Source organism: Sapajus apella, unplaced genomic scaffold (assembly GCF_009761245.1).
Source record: "Sapajus apella isolate SASKATOON/1434 unplaced genomic scaffold, GSC_monkey_1.0 scaffold26, whole genome shotgun sequence".
In the NCBI taxonomy this organism is placed as follows: domain Eukaryota; kingdom Metazoa; phylum Chordata; class Mammalia; order Primates; family Cebidae; genus Sapajus; species Sapajus apella.
The window spans coordinates 5,170,371-5,196,213 of NW_022436966.1; the positions used below are offsets into that span (position 1 = coordinate 5,170,371).

General features: G+C 40.5%; 1 protein-coding gene and 1 long non-coding RNA gene across 2 annotated transcripts in view; one reads left to right on the forward strand and one right to left on the reverse strand.

The window, feature by feature from the left end:
- Positions 1–18,507, reverse strand: part of PLEK (pleckstrin) — a 32,511-nt gene extending 14,004 nt beyond the window's left edge. Inside the window, exons 1-4 of the mRNA XM_032291909.1 lie at positions 18,292–18,507; positions 3,132–3,287; positions 2,711–2,892; positions 555–646 (exon numbers count right to left, since the gene is read on the reverse strand). Coding sequence (XP_032147800.1) covers positions 555–646; positions 2,711–2,892; positions 3,132–3,287; positions 18,292–18,333 — 472 coding nt within the window. The 5' untranslated portion in view covers positions 18,334–18,507. The remainder of the gene's footprint in view (positions 1–554; positions 647–2,710; positions 2,893–3,131; positions 3,288–18,291) is intronic.
- On the forward strand, positions 18,102–22,791 carry LOC116560507. The gene is made up of 2 exons (XR_004272994.1): positions 18,102–18,270; positions 21,549–22,791. It is a non-coding gene; the product is annotated as an uncharacterized LOC116560507 (long non-coding RNA).
- Positions 22,792–25,843: the final 3,052 nt, after the last annotated feature.

Genomic DNA, 25,843 nt, shown 5'->3' on the forward strand with positions numbered 1-25,843 from the left:
GTGAAGCACAGAGAGCCTAAGTTATTGACCCAAGGTTTTATAGCCAGTTAAGTTGCAAAGCCAGGATTTGAACCAAGGTAGTCTGTCTCTAAAGAACATGTTTTTAACTACTACACCATACTACCTAAATTCATAACACTTAATACCTGACCCTGTGCAGCTCTGATATCCCTAATATTGTCATTTAAATCTTACATTGTATGCCTTGATGCTTGTTTATCATAGTAAGGGTTGCATCTTATCCAATTCTGTATCTATTTCTAGCAACTCTCAACATAATGCCATTTATTGAGAAAAAAAAATCCTTTGATTGGAATGTTAACTTGAACCAATGTTAACTTGAACAAACAGGGCTTGAACAAAAACATTAGCTTGAACAACAAAGTTCTTTCTATTTTCACTCTGCAGAAGCTCCATTCTCAGGCTCATCAGGCTGCATTCTGGGACCCTTTCCAACCCCCTACACTTTACACCCCCACCTCACACATGAAGCTAAAGGAGGACTCCATATCGCCTTCCCAGTTGCCCTATTTCAGGCCCGCAAGTGCTTTTACCTGTGAAGCAGTGATTAAAAATCTTCTTGTCCTTCTCTAGGTTCAGTTCTTTTATTCCTTTTTCAGTGTCTTTCATGGACAAATATAAGGCACTGCACAGAAATTTCAAAAAAAAAAAAAAAAAAACAGTTGGATGAGTGGGGAACATTTCAGAATGGTAAGTTCTCTCTGGGAGTTGTCACCTTGAAGAGCCTGGGTACCACCTCCTATTCACCCCATCATCCGCTGAGCTCTTTCTCTTTTCTGAAACCCTGGAATTTGTTGTACAGACATGTGACCCTTAAAACACAATAAGCACTTGAGCTTACACCATATAGCACTTAGTGTGTCAGGCACTGCTCTACACACATGATGGCAAGCCTGTGAAGTAGGTGCACTGTGATTGTCCCCATTTTATAGACAGAGAAAGTGAAGCACAGAGAGGTTAAGTTATTGACCCAAGATTTTATAGCTAGCAAGTTGCAGAGCCAGGATGGTGCCTGGGATAGAAATATTCAGGAAGGAAGAAACTTCATTCCCAACCTCTGTCAGGAGTTAGATTTACCTGTTGGCCTCTGACCAACTTTAGGCTACAACTATCACCTGAAATTTTAAGCAGCCAATGTCAGAGGCCATTAAACTGGGTTAAGGCATAGTGAACAAAAGCTCCCCCACCCCAGGTATCCCCTGAGCTTAATCTTCCTCCATCAGGTCATAGGTAGGGGAGGGGCAGCACTCATATCTACATAACTCTGTAGCCTGCACAGCGTTTAGCAATGCAGGAAGGTACTTAAAGTCTCCTAAATTCTCTTAAATTCATTCAGCTTTTCGTTAATTATTGGTGCCTGGGATGCAAAGTTGCCCCACTTTAGAGGCCAAAGATGAAAGGTTCTCAGGGTCTGTTTTCTGCACATTCTAGGCCTTTCATATCCCTCAATCTTCATATCCCAATTCTTTAATGCTCTTCAAGGGACCATCCGTGGTAGACATCTTCCTTTAAGGAAGTGAATGCTTCCACTAAGCCTATGTCTTATCTGTAAAATGATGAGATATAAGGCAAAATAGTGAGAAGTTCTCATTTTTGTCCCTGAAGAATGCACCAAAGATAGCCTTACAAGAGAAGTTTTAAGCAACAAAACAGAAGGCCCCTTCCATGTAGCCTGTGGCTCCCTCTAGTCCGAGCATACTCCACACTTAGTTCTGACAGCCCTGGCCAAGACCGTGGTCACTTGATGGCCCCCGTCAGCAGCTGCGGCTACACTGGGTTCCTCTTTGGAGCTCTTTGCCAATAAGCTTTTGTGGTGAGGGGGACTGCTAAGTCTCACTCAGCTCAGTTCACAAACTTTGTCAAACTCCTGTGCCATGCCAAGTCATGTGTTCGTCATGCAGAAGTGCAGAAGAGGTATCTTTAGGCTCCTCTCAGTGCCTCTCCCCACCCCCCCCATAAAAATAAAATTCTTGTTGGACATTTTAAGCAGCCAACATGGGATTCTTCTCAACAGGGTTGCTGTTTCAGGGAATGCTCAACAAAAAAGCGAAACTACTAAAAAGGAAGGTACTCCTAGAAAGGGGTTCATACGACCAAAGATGTGAAATATTCGGGAAGGAAGAAGCCCCATTCCCAACCTCTGTCAGGAGCTAGATTTACCTGTTGACCTCTGACCACCTTTAGGCTACAACTGTCACCTGCAATTCCAAGCAGCCAACATGAGAGGCCATTAAACCAGGTCAGGGCAAAAATGGTTTCCACTGGGATGGGTGTTTACCCTGGCTGGCTCTTCCTGACGGTGCAATGCATGAAATTGAACTTCAAACCTTGCTTGTTCGGATGAATAGTCCCTGCCTTTTCCTTTCTACCTAAAGATCCTCAAGATTTATTTCAAGATTGACTTATTATGGCTACTTTTTAAATGCAATGATGAGGTTTCTCTCCCTCTCTCTCTCTCTCTCGACCCCTTATGAGGGAATTTGTACTCCATTGGCCTCCTCTCCTCATCTGGAAGGCTTTGGATCACTCCTTCAGATCCAGGTAAACATCTTAGTACACTAAGTGCCAAGATTGACCTGGCAGAGTGGATACAACGTCAGAGGTGGCCAAAGCAAGCCTTAGAGCAGGATCTGCTGTGTTTGTGTCTATCAGAAGGAAGGGGTAAAGAGAAGTAAACACAGAAAATCACCCTAAATCAATGGTTTCTGGCAGTCGAATGGACCTCCTGGTAGACTTCCTGGCAAACTTCTGGCCTCCTTCAATGCATTTAATGGCCTTCTTGATATCCCGAACCCAGGCATCTCTCTCTTCCAGGAAGGCTGCCTGGAAGAAGTGGTCCTGCTGTTTGGTTGTAGTAATCTTAAACACAAACTGAAAATCAAGACACATCCCATTAGGAATGACTTATTTCAAGGGGCTGGGGCCCCTCATGAAGCAGAGGCCATTGGCCTAAACCTGTTCTGGCCAAGAGACACCCAAATGCCAGGGTCGGCTGTGGGTGGTGGTAAGAGGGACAAGCCCAAGGAGCACCACCCACACTGAGGGTGATGCTTGCACCAAAAGGTGAGTGCCTGAACAGGGGTTCACAGCAGCTTATGATGTCAACTCACCATCCTTTTGCCAAAGTCCTGGCAAGGGCTAGTCAGAGTGCTCCCTTTCAGTGGGATCATTCCTTTGGGGCTGTTGTCACTTTTCTTCTTGTAGAATTCAATTCCATCTTCTAACAATACAACCCACATGGGTTTCCAGGTATTGAACATGCTCCCCTGTAATGACAACCAAAAAAGCTGAGATGGGCAGGGCTCTTCGCAAACTGTGTTTTCTTCCTAATAGGAAAGATCCTATATTTATTTACAGTTGGCTTTAAAAATGTTTTGTGACATCATCTTTGTTCCTTCAACCTAAGTCCTCTCAAATCAGTGACTTCTTGAGGAGTCATTCTCATTTCTACCCCCGGCTCTTTACTCAAGCTGACCCCACTCTCTGGAACACTCTTTCCCAACTCTGCCCTCTCCTCTTTCTCCCTTTGCCTAACCTCTCCCCATCCTTCAAGGCTCAGTTTGCACACCTCATGGATAAGGCTTCCCAAACTGCACAGACCCACCCTGATCTCAGGGGCCCCTCCCGCTTTTCTCATTGATTATGTCACACATCCCAGAACTTTGTCATATATTTCCTCATATAGTTCTTTGTCTTCAGTATGGTTATCTTTCCTTCTCCATGGCAATTACATCATCAGGTACTTTCCTTGGCTCCTGATACAGAGCATACAGGGATGTTCATTAAAATAATAGAAAAGAAGATCATTTCCCAAACTGCCAAGTGCTAGCAGCTGTCACACCTCATTGAGAAGAGCAACCAATCCTTCTTACTGTCTACTTCATCCCCACCCAAACCCTTTCCTGCTATAATTTCCCCTGCACCTCCCTTTTCATGCCTGGTTCTCATCACCAAGAACCACAAAGGAGCCACCTCTCAGAAACATTCTCACCCCCACTATGTGTAAGAACTGCCGGCAGATCTTGCTTCTGAAACTACATCTTACACATGATCTTACAGTTCTTTTTTTTTTTTTTCTTTTTTGAGGTCTTCATTTATTTTTACATGTTTAACTGACTATTTTGAGGAGAAAAAATATACAAATGATAATTATTGGTGTTTGGTTGGAAGGGTTTTTATTTTTAAGGGTTTTAGAACATTTTAATTCTTGGAGGGTTAGTCAGAATTGGAGAAAGAATTAAATACCCTAAAGTCAAAATGTAGAAAGTTCTTTTCCTAGTGCTTTCCAAAATATGGTCTGCAAACAAATTAATCTGACTCACTGAAGATGGGTATAAATAAGAGCTAGTTTTACCCCAAAATTGCCTGCACTTATAAGCTCTAGTAACACTGCTGAGATGGCTGGCTGAATCTTCCGTGATATAGCTCAAGTGTTCTCTCTCTTTTTCTTTTTGTTTAGGCAGGGCCTCTCTCTGTCGCCCTGGCTGGAGTGCAATGGCATGATCTTGGCTCACTGCAACCTCCGCCTCTTGGGTTCAAGCAATTCTCCCACCTCAGCCTCCCAGGTAGCTGGGGTTACAGGTGCGCATAACCACACCCAGCTAATTTTTGTGCTTTTTTTTTCCAGTAGAGACAGGGTTTCACAATGTTGGCCAGGCTGTTGAACTCCTAACCTCAAGTGCCTCGGCCTCCCAGACTGCTGGTATTACAGGTGTGAGCCACCACGCCCAGCCAGCTCTATTGCTTCCTTAGTTCCCACACTTGGGCAAGCCACTTACCCTCTCTAAGGCTCAGTTCCCAGCACTAAAACGATAAGAATGACTACCTTAGAGATTCCTGGTACATATGAAGTGAAATAATTTGGATAAGACTTTATAAGCTTGCATGTGCTTTACAAACAAGAGGTTATATTATTAAATATCTTGAGAGATGGTCATGTATGAATGTCTTCCATGCTTTGAGTTTCCAACACAATAAACAGCTGCTCCTTCATCCTCTCTATTCTTGGAAAATGATAATGAACTGGTATCACTATCGTCCCAATGAGGGAAGAGTCAAAAGTATTTACCCAGTTGCCATTTGGAGTAATGAATGGGAAGGTTGAAGGCTCTGAGGCTCTGTATGAATGTATTTGTGAGGAACCACACCTCTCTTTGGTTTCTCTTCAGGTAGAATGAGGTTTGGGGTTGGAAAGAATCTGGCCTGCCTCACACTTCCAGGCCTCCTCCATTGTTGGATAACATGTCATACAATGATGCTTGAAGTATAGGATGTCTGAATGTATGATATAATTTGGGGTCAAACCTTGAACCTACATTTGAGCCTCATGTCAACCACTTACTAGTTGTACATGTCTTGGGGTAAAATGTTTAATTTCCCTAGCCACAGTTTTTTATTTTATTTTATTTTTTATGAGATGAAGTATTGCTCTGTCACCCAGGCTGGAGTGCAATGGCACGATCTCTGTTCACTACAACCTCTGCCTCCTGGGTTCAAGTGATTCTCATGCCTCCATCTCCTGAGTAGCTGGGATTACAGTTACCACATCTGGCTAAATTTTTGTATTTTTAGAGAGATGGGGTTTCACCCTGTTGGCCAGGCTGGTCTTGAACTTCTGAATTTGTGATCCACCTGCCTCGGCCTCCCAAAGTGCTAGGATTACAGGCATGAGCCACTGTGCCTGGCCTTTTTTTTTTTTCTAAGATGGAGATAATAATTCCATCTTAAAGCATAATAAGTATTAATGAGATTTAAATCACGTATAAAATATGTATATATAAATGCATAACGCATGCAATATGCTGATATGTGAACAGTGTACATATGCATCATACAATGTATATATATGTTAAAATATATATGTATACATATGTTTTATGTGCAAAGTGTGTAAAAACACTCTGTCAACTATTGTCACCCAACTATATGTTCCGGGGGGGCAAGAACTTACTTCACCATGATATTGCCAGATGTTCAATCAATAATTTGTGGAATGAATGGTTGTAATTAAAATCACATTATGACTATAAGAAAATACCGGGGAAAATCTCCAGGACATTGGTCTGACCACAGATTTCTTGAGCAATACCCTACAAGCACAGACTACCAAAGCAAAAATAAGCAAATAGGATCACATCAAGGTAAAAAGCTTTTGCACAGCAAAGGAAACAGTCAACTAAGTGAAGAGACAACCCACAGAATGACAGAAAATATTTACAAACTACCCATCTGACAAAGGATTGGTAGCCAGAATATATCAGGAGCTCAAACAACTCTAGAGGAAAAAAAGTCTAATAATTCATTCAAAAAATGGGCAAAAGATTTGAATAGACATTTTACAAAAGCAGATATACAAATGGCAAGTGGGCATATGAAAAGGTGCTCAAAATCACTGATCATCAGAGAAATGCAAATCAAAACTAAAATGAGATATCAGCTCATCTCAGTTAAAATGGCTTTTAACCAAAAGGCAGGCAATAAGAAATGTTGATGAAGATGTGGAGAAAAGGCAATACTTGTGCACTATTGGTGGGAATGTAAATTAGTACAACCACTATGGAAAACAGTTTGGAGGTTCCTCAAAAAATTAAAAACAGAACTGCTGTTTGATCCAGCAATCTCACTGCTGGGTATATACTGAAAAGAAAGGAAATCAGTAGATAGAAGAGATATCTCCACTCCCATGTTTGTTGCAGCACTGTTCACAACAGATAAGATTTGGAAGCAGCCTAAGTGTCCCTCAACAGATAAGATTTGGAAGCAGCCTAAGTGTCCCTCAACAGATGAATGGGTAAAGAAAGCGTGATACATACGCACAATGGAGTGCTATCCAGCCATAAAAAAGAATGAGATCCGGTGATTTGCAATAACATGGATGGCCCTGAAGATCATTATGTTAAGCAAAATAAGCCAGGCACAGAAAGACAGACATCACATGTTCTCACTTATCGGTGGGATCTAAAAATTAAAACAACTGAACACATGGGCACAGAGAGTAGAAGGATGGTTACCAGAGGCCAGGAAGGGAGGTAGGGCAGTGGGGGAAGGTGAGGATGGTTAATGGGTACCAAAAAATAGAAAAAAGAAGGAATAAATGAGACCTATGATTTGATAGCACAATAGCATGACTATTGCCAACTTAATTGTACGTTTTAAAATAACTAAAAGAGGATAACTGGATTGTTTGTAACACAAAGGATAAATGCTTAGTGGGGACAGACACCCCATTCTCCATGATGTTATTATTATGCATTGCATGCCTGTTTCAAAGCATCTCATGTACCCTATAAATATATATACCTACTATGCACCCACAAAAATTAAAATGTTTAAAATAAATAAAAATTAAAAATTAAATAACATTATGTATTAATGAATAGATAAGACTGAATAAAGAAGACATAGTGAGATAATTAACATAAGAATAGACACAATAAGTGTGACGGTATTTCCTAAAATGATTCTAGAGACCTCTATGTAGCACAGCTTTGGCCAGGATGGAGGAAGGTGGTCCACGTTTGCACAACCAGGCAGTGCAGGAAAGATGTCTTCAGGGAAGAGGAGAATGGTCATTCTACAGGAATTTTTTTAAATTAAGATAAAATGTATATACATTCACAGTCAGCCCATAAGGTCCTCATGAATCTCTACTTTCCATCTGACACATTTCAGGCTGATTCTCCATGGTTTGTTTACTGCTCCCAAACCTGCCCACTGAGTTCAGTTCAAGAATGGCAAGTAGAATCTATCTCAAGTGTCAATTCAGACTGAGTAGCAGTGGATGCCTGAGGCTGGTCTCAGTGGAAAAGCGTCCCACAGCTGTGTCTCCCATGGGCAAAGCAGCCATAAGCGGTGGCATGAACCCTGAATTTGCTTCCATCCCTTGGGCTAATCAGATGTTATCTGAATATGAATGTCAAAAAGAAACTCAGGCAGCAGCCTTGTGTGCAGGCATGGCTAAGTTGTATGAAAATCACTTGCAAAAGATCTATAATGCCAGAATGAAGCTATCCACATCAATGTAGCCCTTAAGAAAATCCTTACTTAAAATGTTTTCAGTTTGGGTTCATGCCAGCTGCCCCTTTAGCAATAAATTGGCCATTCTGATTAAAACAGTGAAGTCTCTATTTCTGGTCTATATTTTGGGAGAATTTGGCAAAGATCTATTTTTTAACCCATGACGTCACCCTGTTATGACTACCACAAAATAGAATTATCATCCAGTTCCCAAGATACCCTGCTGCTTATCTCAAAATACAAAGGGCCTCTATATAAAGGTTCAGTTGCCCAAAAGGAAGACTATTTATGCAAAGATAAATACTTGTGGGACTATCACTTTGCTTGTCCAAACATTTCCTTTATTCTAGTTACTAAAATAATTTTCTAAATTAAAACACCCTATCTCTTTTCTGCATGGGCAGAATAACTATTCCAGACTAACACTGGATTATTCCCTTTTTTAAAAATGAGCAAGATAAGACACTATGCCAACACATGAAATAATTCCAGTCAAATGCCTTTCTGTTTTACATTTGAAGGAAACATATCTAGAATACAAAGAGCTCCTGCAAATCAATAAGAAAAGTACAAACAATCCTATTTTAAAATGGGCAAAAAGTATTGAGCAGGCAAATTAGTAAAGAAAACATCCAAAAGCTTATGAAAAAGTGTTCAACATCATTATTTATCAAGAAAATGCAGATTCAAATCACAATAAGGTACCTCTACGCACCTGCTAGAGTACCTAACATTTTAAAAGACAGAGAAGAATGAGACTTGACAAGAAGAGAGAATAACTGGAACTCCCGTACATAGCTGGCAGGAGTGCAGAATATCACATCCTACTCAGAAAAAAATATCCGTCGGTTTTATGCTAAAGCTAAACACATATGTGTCCTTTGCACCAGCAATTTCACTCCTGGGCAAAGATCTGAGAGAAATGAATGCATATCGCCACAAAGGTTACACGTAAGAATGTTCATGGCACCTTCATTCATAGTAGCCAAAACCAGAGACTAACCCAAATGTCCATCAACAGGAGAATGAATAAGTAAAGTGTATAATATAATATAATATAATACATAAATTCATTATTAACACAGTAAATGTATACTATGGAAAACAACCTAGCAATTGAAAAAAAAATGAATCTCTATTACCTGGAACATTATAAATAAATCTCATAGGTGTTGAGTGAAAAGCAAACAAGCAAAACATGTACTTAGAGTATGATTGCATTCATATGAAGATCAACAACAGGCATAGTTTATTAGAAAATGTTACTAATCATTACTGAGAATGGGAGGATAGACTAGGAAGGGAACAATGGAAGTTTATGGTATACTAGACATGTCTCCGTCTTTATCTGTGTGTTGCTTACATGAGGCATAGGTGTGTAAAAATTATGACACACTTTGTGTACCTTATTGTATGTAAGTTATCCTTCAATTGAAAAACAAAATTGTTGACTACATGTCCTGTTAGTTAACTTCATGGTGACATATACAGTGATTATAATAACACCCACTCTTCAAGTTGCTTCTATAGAAGGAAACTATTCCACATGAGTTACTTCTCTCACTTAATCACTGGAAAAACAGCATATTCATGCAATGAATTGTCCTTGATTGAATTGTGGATTCTCTTAAAATCCGCTATGCAGAATATTATTGAGTGATCTGGCATTAGTTGAATGTAAAAGGTGTATTAGATAATGGCATTTTATCAGTAATAAATTTCTTAGGTGTGATAATGGCATTGTGATTATATAGAAAAACGTCCATTTTCTTAGAAGATGTATGCTGAAGTATTTGGGAGTGAGGTAGCATGATGTCTGCAAGTTACTCTCAACTAACTCAAACTAAAATGATATGTGTGTATATTTATATAGAAATACAGAGATAGGGAGAGACAAAGTAAATATGCCCATCCATTATCAACTGATTAATCTAGGTAAAGGGTATATGAATAATGGTACTAGTTTCCCCATTTTTCTGTGAGTTTGACTTTTTAAAATAACTTGGGAAAGTTATTAAATGAGTGAATAACATATGATTCTGCTATGTATTACAATTTAGAATATACTTTAAGGGAAATACATAGACATAACTATTTAATAAAGAATTTTTAAAATAACTGGAAACAAGAAAAGAAAGATGTTCTCAGAGCTAGAAATGAAAAGTTGGACTAGATGATTGCCAGAATCCCTTTTAAATCTAAAATTTAGTATTCAACCTCAGCACTAGCTGAGATTATTAACTGTCATCGTCACTTAGGGCTTTTGACCTTGAAATTGGGATGCATCGGTAGAGCTAAGCCAGCATTGCATACATTCAGTAGACAAAGCCTTCAGAGCCAACTGTCCAAAATGAGTTTACGTTTTTCTAATTCAAGTGTAGCCTCAGGGGTCTGACTCTGAAGAGGGTGTCATTTGGGATTCAGGGTCATTATACACAATGAAGAGGACTGTACTTTATAAAACAAGAGAAATCTGACCACTTAGAAAGCTTAAACATTCTTCCAGGCCTGAAAGTGTTGAGTTAGGTCAGGGTGATGGAATCTGGGGAGGTTTCTCTCTCCTCTTTGCCGCTACTGCAGCTACCAATTTCTCTTGGACAACCTGGCAGCGCCTCTCCTCGACCATCCCTACATTTTCCCCTTTCTGGCCCCAACCCACTTGATGCTCACCCAAACCTGGAAGTATGATTATGGAATGTCCAAATGACAGAGGAATTTAGGATCATCTACCAGCACTGCCACCATATTGATAGAAAAGTCGAGGCCCAGTTAAGTGATTGGTCTAGTACATCTGACCAGTTAATGTAAAACTAAGACTAGAATCCAGGTCTCCTCATTCTCAATTTTATGCTCTTTCCCTTCCCCTCAGATGCAATCTTCATTTTGGTTCTTGCATAACATTAAGTCATTCTGGAATCTGGATCAGTTTCTTTAGACCACTTAGCTAGCTATTTCACTTTAACGGAGATATACATATTTAAACACACACACACACACACACATATATATCTCCATATGCTATGTGTGTGTGTGTGTGTGTGTGTGTGTGTGTGTGTGTGTGTGTGTAGTATATGTGTGTTTTCATCTATTATATGCCAAAACCTGTACATGTCCACAATGGGATGCTGAGTCAGATTTAAAGTTTTCTGGTAAATAGCTGTTCATCATCATGGGACTGGTATAATTTGGCACCTAAGAGTCTGACATTGCATGACACCAAAAGAAGAAATCATAAAGAATGGGAGATTTAACCATATTAGGAATGAACTTCTTAGCTGGGTACAGTGGCTCATTCCTGTAATCCCAGCACTTTGGGAGGCTGAGGTGGGTGGATAACTTGAGGCCAGGAGTTTGAGACCAGCCTGAACAACATGGTGAAACCCTGTCTCTACTAAAAATATACAAAAATTAGCTGGGAGTGGTGGTGCACACCTGTAGTCCCAGCTACTTGGGAGGCTGAGGCAGGAGAATCACTTGAACCCAGGATGTGGAGGTTGCAATGAGCATAGATCATGCCATTGCACTCCAGCCTGGGCAACAGAGTGAGACTTCATCTCAAGAAAAAAAATAAACTTCTCTATATTTAAAAAACTGCAACAAGTGAAAAGCAAATGAAAATGCATAGATATTTGTATCATCATATGATTAAAAGTTAATATCTTTAATTTTTTAAACTCTTTAGAATAAGAAATATATAAACTCTCACGATTTTTTACATGGGAAAACAATATAAGCAAGCAATTCTCAAAAGAATAAATACCTGGGTCCAATAAAACATAATTGATTGCTTCAACAGCAATAAAAATTTAAAATTAAAATTAAATAAGATACAGTCTCTTTAATAATATTTTTTTTAAAAACTTGTAAGGTGTGGAAAATGAGCATGAGGGGAAAAAGGAGCTCTATGAGTCAGCAGTGTGATGTGTGCTGTCAAAAAAAACCTAAACTCATTGTGGTCATATAAATAGAAGTGTAATATCCAAAGCAAGGAAAATGATAATTCTGTCTTTAAACAAAGCATAGCCTGCGGGTGACCATGGGCTCTGGCGCTGGATGGCTCAGACTCAAATCCCAACTCTGCCACTTTCTAGTAATATGGCCTTGAGCAAGTTTTTAAACCTCATTTTCTCCATCTAGCAAGTGGATACGATGCTATCTACTTCTTAGGGTTGCTGGGCGATGAAAACAATTCGTGTAAATTGCTTAAATTAATATCTGGCATATAGTAATCATTTATTAAATAGTACCTATTCCTTACAGTTTTATGCTTATCAGGTGCCCCTGGAGGACTACATTGAGTTCAAGAGACCTCAAAGCTGCAGAGAAACCAGAGCCTGTTTGACACAGAGCACCAAGATGGTATCACCTCTCTAACTATTGGAGAAACTGGCTAGGTTTTAGCCCATAAAGGAACAGGCAGAGCAGGTGTGAACACCTGGATTGTTTTGAAGTCCCAGCAGGTAGAGGTTTTAGGAAAACAGTTTTCTGCATAACTTAAGGGAGAAAATTTAATTGGTAAGTTCCCTAACAAGATAAGTATTCAAGCGTGCTTGTTAACAGATGAATAAAAGAAATGCAAGCCCCAGATGAGAAGTTGGATTAAATCTGTAACATCTCCTTCTACCCTGAAATCCTACACATCTATTCCAAGGAGCCCACTGTCCCTCCTTTCCCCCTTTAGTCTTCTATTTCCAGGTGTCCCTGCCAATCTTTAGCTTCCTTGAAAGCCAAAAAATATATTCTACATGATCATCTAAAAATGACTACCCCCTTGAAATTACTTTAAGACTTAAAAAAGTTACTCTAATGTAGAATCCTGATTCTTTGGTCCCTATGAGTCTATTTTAGGCAAGTTTCTTTATTTGGGACACATTCGTTCAACAAATAATGATAGAATGGCTACTATGCTTCCAACACTGGCCTGGTTGTTGGGCTATAAAATAATCAAGTCCAGGCGCAGTGACTCATACCTGGAATCCCAGCACTTTGGGAGGCCAAGGCGGGTGGATCACTTGACTTGAGGTCAAGAGTTCAAGACCAGCCCGGCCAACATGGTGAAACCCCATCTCTACTAAAAATATAAAAATTAGCTGGGCGTGGTGGCATATGCCTGTAGTCCCAGCTTCTCAGGAGGCTGATGTAAGAGAATCACTTGAACCCTGGAGGTGGAGGTTGCAGTGAGCCAAGATTGCACCATTGCATTCCAGCCTGGACTACAGAGCAAGACTCTGTCTCAAAATACATAAATAAAATAAATAAAAACAAAAATAAACAAGACTCTATATTTGCTCTCAAATAGTTCACAATCTCACATGGGAGAGAGTGACCTCCAGGTTAGTGTGACGAATGCACAAATTCAGGTGTGCCTTTCTGTGTACACCCAGCATCACAGAAAGAAGCACAACCAATGGCTGAGGGTTGGGGCAATAGGATATTTGTGTTTAGAACTCCTCTCAAATATTCCCCACAAAGTGAAAACATCTCTTTTAACTTCCCCTTTCCCTCAAATTTCTCTTTTCACATACCGATGTATGGCTGGAATTCAAAGGAAAATTACACTGTGATCAAAACTATGTATCTAAAGCAGAACTGTCAGCTACTATTATCTATTCTCACATCACATGGGACATGTTATTTTAAGTTGATGTTGCATTCAATTAAGCCCTTATGTCAGCTACAGCATAAATCACATCATCCAGTTTTCCAATCTGATCCATCAAATCACTGACATAACGTCTCAAACAAATGGTTGTTTTGTGCCTATATAAACTCATTGAAGGCAAAGGAACTAGTCTTTTTAGCAGCATATTTTTTACATAAGTGAACTCTTCCAGGTTGGAAAATTTCTCAGTGAAAACATATTAAATAAGCAATACAGAAATGGCACAGAGAATGCTTAACAGCATGATTTCTGTAGCCCTAGATTTAAGTTCAGATCTCAACTTTGCCTCTTCCAGGCTCTGTAATCTTAGGCAAGTTACTTAATTTTTTCCAAGCATTAGTATCCTCACCTGTAAAATGAAAGTAACAGAGTAACTGCTCCCCATTATTATGAAGATTAAACAAGACAATATACATAAAGCATTCAGCACAGTGGCCAGCACGTAGTAGACATTTGAAAAATGGCGATCATAGAGACAGGTAAGAGTGTGGTTTTGCAGGCAATACTGTAGAGTCATTCTGGCATCAGGTTCTCCTGGGTACCATCCATCATCGTGACAGTGCTTTGGAAAAGAAAGTCACTGCAATACAAGCCTGCGAGGGCCACATAGAAAGTGGTTAGGCTCCGCGTGATGCTGGGCTACACTGCTGGGTTCCAAACCAGCTCTGCCACTTATTAACTGTGTGACTTTGGGCAAGGCCCTTTGCCTTGCTGTACCTCGATTTCCTCATCTGTTAAGTAAGGATAATTGTCCCTATTTTGCAGAGTTGTCATAAGCATGTTGTATAAATGCATTAAGGCATGAAATGCTTGGAACTGTTCCTGCTTCAGAGTAAACACCACATGCGTTAGCTATTACAATGATGAGGAACCAGTAGGTGCAAATCAATTGAGATTATTTCATCCCACCTAGAAGACAAGGTAGACGCAGGAGATAACTCCTGGGCCAGGACCCTGACTCTCCTGCTCTCTCTCTTGCCCCTGGTTTTCCGCTTCTACCGCAGCTTTCTGCAGCCCTTTGCTTTCCTGTCCCTGCTGCTTGCCCTTCTTTTCCCCATCACCCTGAGTCCTACGCTTTCTCCCAGACTTACAGGGCATCCAAATCCCTCAGCCGCTTTCTGAGTCAGTCCTGCTTTGCCAAGTGCTTGTGGGGCTGGTTGTCCTGGAAACAACATAAACCTCTCAGAATGAGGCTGGTTTGAGACATGGCTTGGAGGAGTCCAGGTTATGCAGAGCATATAATTTTTTCCTCTCTCTCTTTTTTTTCCAGCTATGATGATGAATATATCTAATTCAGTATTAAGTATTCAAGGACCTTCCAAACATGTTTATTGACCAGAAAGAAACTCCCTGAACAGAGAGGAAGGGAGGCTGAGGTTATTAAACCCAATCTTGCCCACAATACAATTTGTTCATGCCTCACTCTGGCTCTAGTGAGTTCATCTGACCTTTCTTTTGCAAGCTGGGTAAGCCTCCCTTTCAGAATGCTGCCTGGGATCAGTGAGATGGTAAGCTTTGCTCTTAGGGAGGGCTGGATTTGAATCCTAGGTCATCCTCTTGCCAGCTGTATGTCTGTGAGCGAGTCACTTAATCTCTGTGAGCCTCAGTTTTCTTATCCATAAGATGGCAATCACCTAGGGTGGTTAGGATTGAATGAGGTCATATTTGTACAGCAGCTCACTGTTCCATGGTTGGCTAGATGTGCTCTTTTTTAAAACAAAAAAGGAAGGAGAAAGACTCTGTGGCAAAGAGACATGGGTGTTACTTGGAATAAAAAAGTTGGAAAACGACAGAATCATGTATTTTCCCTCCCCCTCTTAACCACTGTTTTTATTAAGAGATCTTAATCAGGAAGCAAAAGAGGAAATCTGGATTATGAAATGTCAACAGTTATCTTACACAGAAGAAAAGCAGAAACATTTTACACTTCATATTATTGACTCTAAGATTTCTGACTTGACAAAATTCCTGCACCAGCATTTTCTAATGCTGTATTTTTCCCACCCAAAACATCTTATCTACAATAAAATTATTCCATAAAACAAGACACAGGACAAAGATGTTCTCTGTTACTACCCAGGTGTCTTGAACTGCGTAAGAGAAAAAGGTGAATGGAGAGAGATTCGTTTTGTTTGTTTGTTTGTTTGTTTTAATGCTTTAACATCAACAAGCATAGTCAAGGCTTCTAACAGTCTTTTAAAATACTTTTATGGCCCTTCCTTCATGATTAATTTGGCAACCAACCCCGGAACCAGTATATACTCCCATTAACACCTAGGAGAGGCCCCACTAACTACTGAAATGTATATTGATGCTGATACGAATAATTAGTGTCTTATGCAGCTAATGTGACACCAGCTGTGTGTCAGGTTCCTGACATACACAGTTTTTAACCCATGCATGAGGTAACTGAAGGAAATTTGATGCCTAAAGAAGTTAAGAACTTTAATACCTTCTTGGGAAATTCTGTGTTTAGGTTTAGTTCTGCAGCTGACAAAGGGAATATTTCTGGACCAAACATTTCTCAAAAATCTCAAATGAGACACTGGGAGCTATGTGAGAGTGGAGGGTAGGAGGAGGGAGAGGATCAGAAAAAACAACTATTGGATACTAGGCTTAGTACTTGGGTAACAAAATAATCTGTACAACAAACGCATGTCACAGGAGTTTACCTCTGTAATACACCTGAACGTATACCCTTGAACCTAAAATACAAGTTTTAGAAGAATAAAAAAATAAAAAGAGAATCTTAATGCATTATATCAGGAGTGTTCAAAAGGTCCCAGAGAAAAATGCAAAAATTATGGAAGATGTAACTTGTAAACATGAAAATTATGGAGATATAAAAAAATTTCACTGTTTAATTCCAGGTACATTTTCTAGATTGGCTTTTATAATCTGAGAGAGCTACTCTCATTAATTAAAAACCATTTTTTTAAAAATTTAAATCCCAGGTGCTTAACAACCCTGACTTTATCATCCCCATTTTTTAGGGAGGCAGCGTCACTTATTAGAAATTTAGTCTTCATATTTTTGTAATTTAGGGAGATTAAAATATGAGCATACAAATTTCATAACAGCAATTTTCATTGCAAGATATTTTTAATTGTTTAAAAAACAAACAAACAAAAACTTGCAGAAATGTTTCCATTCACTTGCTCTTCTCAGGGTACTAGCACAAGTGATCAGGAAAGGAATAAGTCAACATTGATTATTACTAGATCTCACCAATTATTGGTGCCTGTTGCAAGGAATCTTTCATGCTTCTACGTACCTGTGTCTTTTCCAAATGATGTTTCAAAGTACAGCTGGCTAGAAAGATTAGCAGCTGAGGGCCCACTTATTCTCCAGTACCAACTCAGAACTTTCGCCATCACAAATACACTACAAATCCTAACCGAGAATAAATTTGCCTTAAGAAAATGCTGGAGTAATGAACAAAGGTCAGTGTTATGAGTCAGAAACCTAGGCGTCAGAGAAGGAGTTGCTGGTCCCAGCTGTCACACCCATGTGACTTGGGGCAATCGCGAAGCCTTCTGGGTCTGTCTCCTCTTCCGCAAATGAAGGAATTGGGCCAGATGATCTAAGGTCCCTCCAGCCTGAAGTCAAAATGGAAGCAGGCAGCAATGTGTGCTCTTTTACCCCCCTTACAGGTATAACGTTGCAGGCTGGAAAAACGTGAAACCAATGAATGGCCAAAAACAAACTCACGTTTGCTGTTCATTCAATTTAAAAGCTAGGCATCTGAAGGAAGCCACTACATTCAGCTCAGTTCTGAAACAATCGACTCACTAAGGCTACTGTGAGCATATCTGTGTGTACAGATGTGGCCCACAGGATGCCAAGTCCTATGTGTGAATTCACATCCCGGGGAGCTTCCACAACAACACAGCACACACTCAGCATCTGAATAAAGACCAACAGTGCTAAGAAAATTCAATTTTCCTGATACCACACCAGGAAGGCTAAGGCTTTTTCAATACACTAATCTTTAAAATGGTGCATCTACCACCTCGCTGTCACATTACGCAAATTTACTAAGAATTGTGAGTGAAGAGATTTCAGCCCAATAAAAAAAAAAAGATGAGGTTTTTTTACACATCTTCTTCCAAGAAGATAGCCCATAAAATAAGCTGTAATTACTGTATTATTATATCAATTCTTTAATCACTTTTTTTCCCTTCCCTCCCAAAACAAAATAACTGAGGGGAAGGGGGATTTCAATAAAAAAATGAATATTCTCTCCACATAACCTCTATTGGAGAGGAGTATTTCTTTTGACAGAACACATTTGTGTGGCTCTTAAAAAAGACATTCTAAATCTGGAGGGAGTTAGCCTAGACTCCACCTTCCAGACCCTGCCATCTGGAATTCTCAGACCATAAAATCAAACTGTAAGGAAGCCGGGGCTGGATGAGTATCTCCACTTTCCTAACCCCATTCCAACATTCTATGTGCTACCACACTCTCCTATTTCAACCCAATGGATGAGCAGGAAACATTCCTAAGATGAGCAGGTAGCCCGTGGAGCTGGACCCAAGCCTCCCCAGCCTGTGGCCAGTGACACCCTTGTAAATAGCACCTCTGCTCACCTTCTTCACAAGGTAGCCCTCTCTGATCCTCTTTGGTTCCATGCTAGCTGGACAGGCAGATGCAAAGGTCACTCTCAGGCACCTCCTCTCAGCAGCTGGGCCTCCTCTGCGCGCTGAGGTGGCTGTGGGCTGCCTTTTGTACCTCAGATCGCTTTCAAAATTTCCCTTCTGCTGGCGGTCGCATGATCACATCCTCTTCCCCTCAGTGGGGTGGAAGATCAGAATAAGGAACTACAGAGTAAACCACCCATTCTTTGCTAATGCTGGAGAAGACTTATTAAAACCACAGTTGGGTTGAATAGTTACCTAAGGTTAATCCTTACTACCATACAGAAAATCACTCTTTTAAAGGGAAAAAGAAGTGATTAAAGGAAGAGGAAGATGAACAAGAAAAACTAGTTGGTGGAAATTGTCCTGATTAGGGATTATTCTTGAGATCCTGGAAATGCCTAATAAAAATGCCAAGAAATTTAGAACCATCTGGTTAACATAACACAGTTAACTCCTAATTGAGTGCTGGCCAGGAGCGGTGACTCACGCCTATAATCCCAGCACTTTGGGAGGCCGAGGCAGGTGAACCACAAGGTCAGGAGTTCGAGACCAGCCTGGCCAACATGGTGAAACCCTATCTCTACTAAAAATACAAAAACTTAGCTGGGCATGGTGGTGGACACCTGTAATTCCAGCTACTCGGGAGGCTGAGGCAAAAGAATTGCTTGAACTCGAGAGGTGAAGATTGCGGTGAGCCGAGATGGCGCCACTGCACTCCAACTCAAGCGACAGTGCAAGACACCATCTCAAAATAAAAATTTAAATGAAAAAAAAATTTTTTTAATTAATGAATGCCTGCTTCCCTCTATGCCAAGTCCTGTACCACATGTTTCTCAGCCTACCTATTTTAAATTAAAGTAGGCTGCACATAGGCTGGGCGTGGTAGCTCACACTTGTACTTGCAGCACTTTGGGAGGTCCAGACAGATGGATCACTTGGGGTCAGGAGCTCAAGATTAGCCTGGCCAACATAGCGAAACCCCATCTCTACCAAAAATACAAAAATTAGCTGGGCGTAGTGGCGTGTGCCTGTAATCCCAGCTACTTGGAAGGCTGAAGCAGGAGAACTGCTTGAACCCAGGAGGTGGAGGTTGCAGTGAGCAGAGATGGTGCCACTGCACTCCAGCCTGGGCAACAGAGCAAGATTTCATCTCAAGACCAACAACAACAAAAATGAGTCTGCATGTGAAACCCATAGGGAAAGTATATTATTTTCCTTATCTTAGGGATGAGGAAATTCAGGCTCAGAGAAGAAAAAGTTGTCTTAAGTTGATGCTGCAGGTCACAGGGGAAAGCAGAAGACCAGGGAGGAACGCGCTAGGGTGCCACTGACTCGCATCAGGAATGAGAACAGGTGTTCCACATTGACTGCTGATCCCACAGTCAGCCTGTAAGAAGAAGTTCATCATCAAACACGTTTTTAAGAAACACTACATAATAGTCCCAGGTTGGCAACTCTTCTCAATGATGAAAAATTAAAGACCCTCGCTCTGTCAAAGTACTACAGCAAAGAATCCTATAATGGTGTTTCCCAAACTTAGTTGGCCATAGAATTCTTTTTTGAACAATTTCTATTAACATTTTTTGTCATAGATTGAATTTGATCTCCCAAAAAAGAAGTCCTAACCCGCAGCACCTCAGAATGCATCCTTATTTGGAAATAGAGTCATTAAAGATATAATTAGTTAAGATGAGGTCATACTGGAGCAAGTGGGCCCTTACTCCAATGTGACTGCTGTCCTTATAAGAAAAGGGCACACAGAAAACAACCATGTGACAACAGAGTGATGTGTTTACAAGCCAAGGAATGCCAAGGATGGCCAGCAACCCCCGGAAGCTGGAAGAGGCAGGCAACGATTCTCTCCTAGAGCTGCCATTGAGAACATGTCACTGCCAACACCGTGATTTCGGACTTACAGCCTCCAGAACTCTGAGACAATACATTTCTGTTGTTTTAAGACACCAGTTTGTGGTACTTTGTTATGGCAGCCCCAGGAAACCAACACAATTCTGAAAAGCTAATATTCCATAAAACAAATTTTGAGACACGTTAATCTGGCCATGTGAAAATGAGCAAGTTCGTTAATTACTTTGTGCCTCTGTTTTCTCATCTGTAAAATGGGGTTAACACCTCTCCAATGTGGTCATTCTGAAGATTAAATAAGATACATGTGGAAGTATTTAGAAGAGCGTCTGAAACATAACAAGTGTCCATAAATAATAGTTATTCCTCATCTTCAGGGCAAGTCTCCATTATCCTAGAGCTGATCTTTTTCAGTAAGGTCAACAGAGATGATAAAAGTAATCATAGGGCCAGATTTTCCTCATTACACCAGTCAGTGTTCTTTCGCTGCAATCAACAGATAACAACTCTGGCTAATAGAGGCAAATAAGAATTTACTGGAAGAGAATAGGGTGGGCCACAGACTGAAGGAAAAATGAGGACTGGGGTCTTTGAAAGGACAAGAATGAAGGCAGTTGTGGGGCTCCAGGAAGCAAGACACCAAGATGAAAGTTTTGGACTCTGTGGTTGTCTCCAGGGATCAGGCCTCTGATTGGCATAACTTGGCTTAGTGCTCCGCTCTCAGGTGTCTGAAGGGAGAACACGTGAACCGACATCCCCAGGAGGACCATGCTCAATGTGGGAAGGGAGATGTCCTCTAAAGTAAAACCAAGTTGCTGTTAACAGTAGAAGAGAAATGGCTCCTAGGAAGGCAAAACTGACAGACATCCACAACAACATTGGAGGAGTCAGAAAAGTTAGGGGAAAGAAGAAGTTCTGTTCTTGGGGTTTTCTGAGATCTTCCTGATTACCTCTCCTCTTCCCGCCAGCTGTTTCTAGCCAACAGTCACTGCTCCTGTATTTCCCACTTTTCATCTTATGCTAACATACATTACATAAACTTGTTGATGGTTTCTCATCAGTTTCTCATTGCACCAAAATTAATTAGAAATTATTATAAAGTATTGGGTGCTGAGAGTAGAGGAATCAACATTTGATGACGCCTGAGCAAAAGAGGAAGAAATAAAAGGGTAGTTTTCTGTATCTGCATTCAAACAAGTATTTCGCTATGTCTGTAGAGTCAATGGAAACCACTCATAGATTTACCAAGTCTGATTTCATAGCTAAACCTATCTCCCTTTGTTTACTGCCCAAGTGACTCCTAATTTGGAATGTTTTCGTTTTCTCCATTTTTCTTATCCTAGCATGATCGGAAGGCTTTAAAGAATCCTCATTCAGAAACCTCATATTATTTTTGAATACCTACCATGTAAAAGCACCCCCTGCGTTCTGAATAATTCATTTCAAGAAACATAGTATTAAGTGCTTAATATGTGCCAGGCGCCGGAATAGGTGTGGGGTAAAAATGTCTTGCCACCAAGGAACCTCCCGCATTCGTGAATCTGCTGAACAGCACGACTGATGGATTAGATGTTGCCGCCTTTACCCCTCTCCCTCCTGCCACGTGTCATGGCGCCTGGTTAGCGACACCTAGTGTTCAGTAAAGAGAACTGTCTGAATCAATGACGCCGGTTAGGACTTCCTCTCAGCAGTTTCAGGAAGTGTTGTTCTGCTGTGTCAGATCCTCCTCCCAGATCAGATCATTACAACCTCTTCCAATATCTTTCTTATGTATGTGTGTCTAGAAGTCTAGAATTACTTTTTTTTTTTTTGAGACAGAGTCTTGCTCCGTTGCCCAGGCTGGAGTACAGTGGTGCTATCTCCACTCACTGCAACTTTTGTCTCCGGGGTTCAAGCGATCCTCCCACCTCAGCCTCCTGAGTAGCTGGGATTACACGGACGCACCAGCACACCCAACTAGTTTTTGCACTTTTAGTAGTTTTACTATGTTGGCCAGCTGGTCTTGAACTCCTGACCTCAAGTGATCTGCCTGCCTTGGCCTTCTAAAAGTTCTGAGATTATAAGCACTGAGCCTAGAATGACTTTTTTTAAAATCTCTTTCTGTACACATTTGATCAATAACCCTGGAAACATTATACATGTAGTACATTTTATTGCTGTAAGGGAAAGTTAAGACTTTTGAATTAGCAAAAATGATTGCTGAGCATCTCCAGTGGAAAACCATCCATTCTTTACAGCACACCTTTCTCACTTATTTGTTTCTATGGAGTTTGTGTCTTTTCTTGTCTTGGAGTTATTTCAGAACTCTGTAGATTTTAGATAAACACAAATAATTCTTGTCTATAAACATGCAAATAAATTCTGACTTATGGAAGTTCAGTAGACTCCACCTCACCCCACACCCTCACTCCACCCCACCTCCCATGGAAAAAGCCAATTTTGTGTCCATTGGTAAATTAAGTTCAAAGTTACCTTTCTCTATGTAAATTGGTCTTTGACCTTTCCTTTGAACCAGTTGTGACCTCTGGCTAGTTTCCCCTCTAATTCATCAGTTAAATAAAATGTTAACATGTTTTCATTCTATTATATATGAGTCATAGTTTTAATCTTTAAATCTTTTTAAAATTTATTCTTACCATTGGTAACTCAAAAGAGACATTAAATTTAGCTGAGAAATAGCAGAACACCTCTAGTGCTAAATATAAATTAAGTAAAAGATATCAAAACCTGTGAGAACAGTCTACTTGCAAGCTAACAAGTCAGACTGCCAGTTTCATGGGTGCTCACAGAAGACGCACGACTTCTGGAGTTTTGGATGAGACAAAGAACTTTGCTACTCACAGCACTGTGTAGTTGTTAACAGTGATGGCCATGAAGGCGATTGAAGGCTGGGATCCAAGCTGTGTCTAGCAAGTCCCCAATGCCGCACTCCAGCACAAGTCAAGGCTGCCCTGGGGAAGAGGTACCTTTTTCTTGTGTACAATAGTACCCTCCTCCAGTTAAACCCTGTGCTCATGGAGTTGCACCCGCCTGGATATAATGAATCTAAAATTTACTTTACTTTTTATTAGGTCTCAAATGATAGTGGGACAGTGAGAAAAAGGGCTCTACAGAGAATCTCTGATCAGCCTATGCACTGGGAGGACAGGGTGGGACTGCAGGAACTTCATGCCATTTGCAGCAGAGAGGAATTTGGTCTCCTGGTCTCCCCTATTTCTGGGTGGTAACCTGGGATTCAATCTATGAGATGGACGCCTGTTAACAGGAACCTCTCTTGCTTTGCTGAGAGCCTTTTTTCCTTTTTTGCCCAATAATTTCTGTAGCCCCTCACCCTGCAAAGTGTCCGCATACCTAATCTTCCCTGGTTGTGTGACAAGAATCTAGTTTTTTCCTACAACAATAGGAACAGGAACAGAAGTTAACGTCAATTCTAACATTGAAATATAGAGATCCGCCTCTTGAAGGACAAAGAGTAAACAACAACAACAAAACTAGCCCTATGAAAAGTTGATAGCTGCAAATGCAACACGTTCATGAAGGAGCTGGCCCCCATATGGAACAATCATAACATCATATTTTGTTCTCAATAATCCCCATTCTGACAATCAGGTTTTTCTTCTGTCCCTTGGATGAAATCTTAGGCAGGTTTCCCAGATTTCCTAATACCTCCTAGCTTTAATAAAATCCAGATCAGTCTAATTTCCATATAACTCTAGTTATAACACTGACCAGGCTCCAGAGAAATCCTCTCCTTAGTCTTCCCAATCTCAGTATGCAGTGGTAGCCCAGCAGTTGGCTGATCTAGTAGAATCTTTTTACCCCATTAGCAAGTCCTACGTGGATGGTGAATGGTTTAACGCAGGGGTCAGCAAATCACGGTCTGCAGATGATATTCCCCTCCACACTTTCTTTCTTGTTCATTCTTTGTCCATGAGCAAAGACTGGTTTTCCCATTATTAAATGGTTTTAAAAATCAACAGAAGAATAACATTTTGTCACACATGAAAATTATATGAAACTCACATTTCAGTGCCATAAATAAAGTGTTCCTGGCCGAGTATGGTGGACCATATCTGAAATCCCAGCATTTTAGGAGGTCAAGGCAGGTGGATCACTTGAGGTCAGGAGATCAAGACCAGCCTGGCCAACATGGTGAAACCTCGTCTTTACTAAAAATACAAAAATTTGTCAGGCATGGTGGCACACACCTGTAATTCCAGCTACTTGGGAGGCCGAGGCAGGAGAATCACTTGAGCCCATGAGGCAGAGGCTGCAATGAGCTGAAATCACATCACTGCACTCTAGCCTGGGCAACAGAGCAAGACCCTGTCTCTAAATAAATAAATAAATAAATAAGAAGTGTTCTTGGAACACAGCCATGCTTATTTGTCTCCATATTGTCTATGGCCATTTTCATACTACAAAAGCAGAGTTGACTAGTGTGACTTGTGATAGCAATTATATGACCCACAAAGCCTAAAATATTTACTATTGTGCCTTTCATGGAAAAAGTGTGCTGACCCCTGGTCTAGAAACTTATTCAGAATGTAAAAGTATTTGACACTAGTGAGTTCCTTTCTGGCATGGAGCTTCCGGCAAAACTCCAAGATCTGGTCCAACATATGGCTGCAAATTCAAGAGTTCAGGAGAGCAGAATGGAGCTGCAGAAAACCAAACTGACAAATCGGAAAACTAGCAACAAAATTTTCCCAGACTCGCAGCCAATCTATCATATATGTTTGAAGACTTTTCAAAAAGACATTTTCATGTGTTTAAGGGCTTGGAAAGCATACACACATATACCTTTTTCACTTTTTAGAAAAAGAACTTGATGAACTATATGAGCTAACCAAAAAATTAAGTACTCAAACTAACCCTAATCATTTGCAGGAAGAAACATCAGTAAGAAGCCTGTTCCCTCACACCCAGAGAATGGGATCTGGCAAAATACATATATATATTTGAAAGTCCGTTTACGGAAGAGTTAAGTTGATTCCTACTCTCTCACGACCAGCACAGCTCAATGACTGGCCCACTCCTGTTGTAATAAAAGAGAAAAGGTTTACTTCATAGAGCAATGGTTCTCAAATTCAAACATTATTGGTCTCAGGACCCTTTTATACTTTTTTTATTGTTCTTTTTTTTTTTTTTTTTTTTTTGAGGCAGGGTCTCCCTCTGTCACCCAGGCTGGAGTGCAGTGGTGTGAGCTCGGCTCACTGCAACCTCTGCTTCCCAGGTTCAAGTGATTCTCCTGCCTCAGCCTCCTGAATAGCTGGGATTACAGGAGCCCACCACCATGCCCAGCTAATTTTTGTATTTTTAGTAGAGATGGGGTTGGTTTCAAGCTCTTGACCTCAGGCAATTGGCCTGCCTCAGCCTCCCAAAATTCTGGGATTACAGGCATGAGCCACCATGCCCAGCCTATACTATTAAAAATTGTTGAGGACTCCCAAGGAGCTTTGGTTTATATGAATTCTACTTATTGACATTTACCAATTAGAAATTTAAAACCTAGAAATTTAAAAATATTCACTCATTCATTTAAAAATAACAATAATAGCCCATTACAAGTTAACACAAATAACATTTCTTGATCAAAAATGTTTTGTTTTCTAAAATAAAAATAATTGATTGTGAG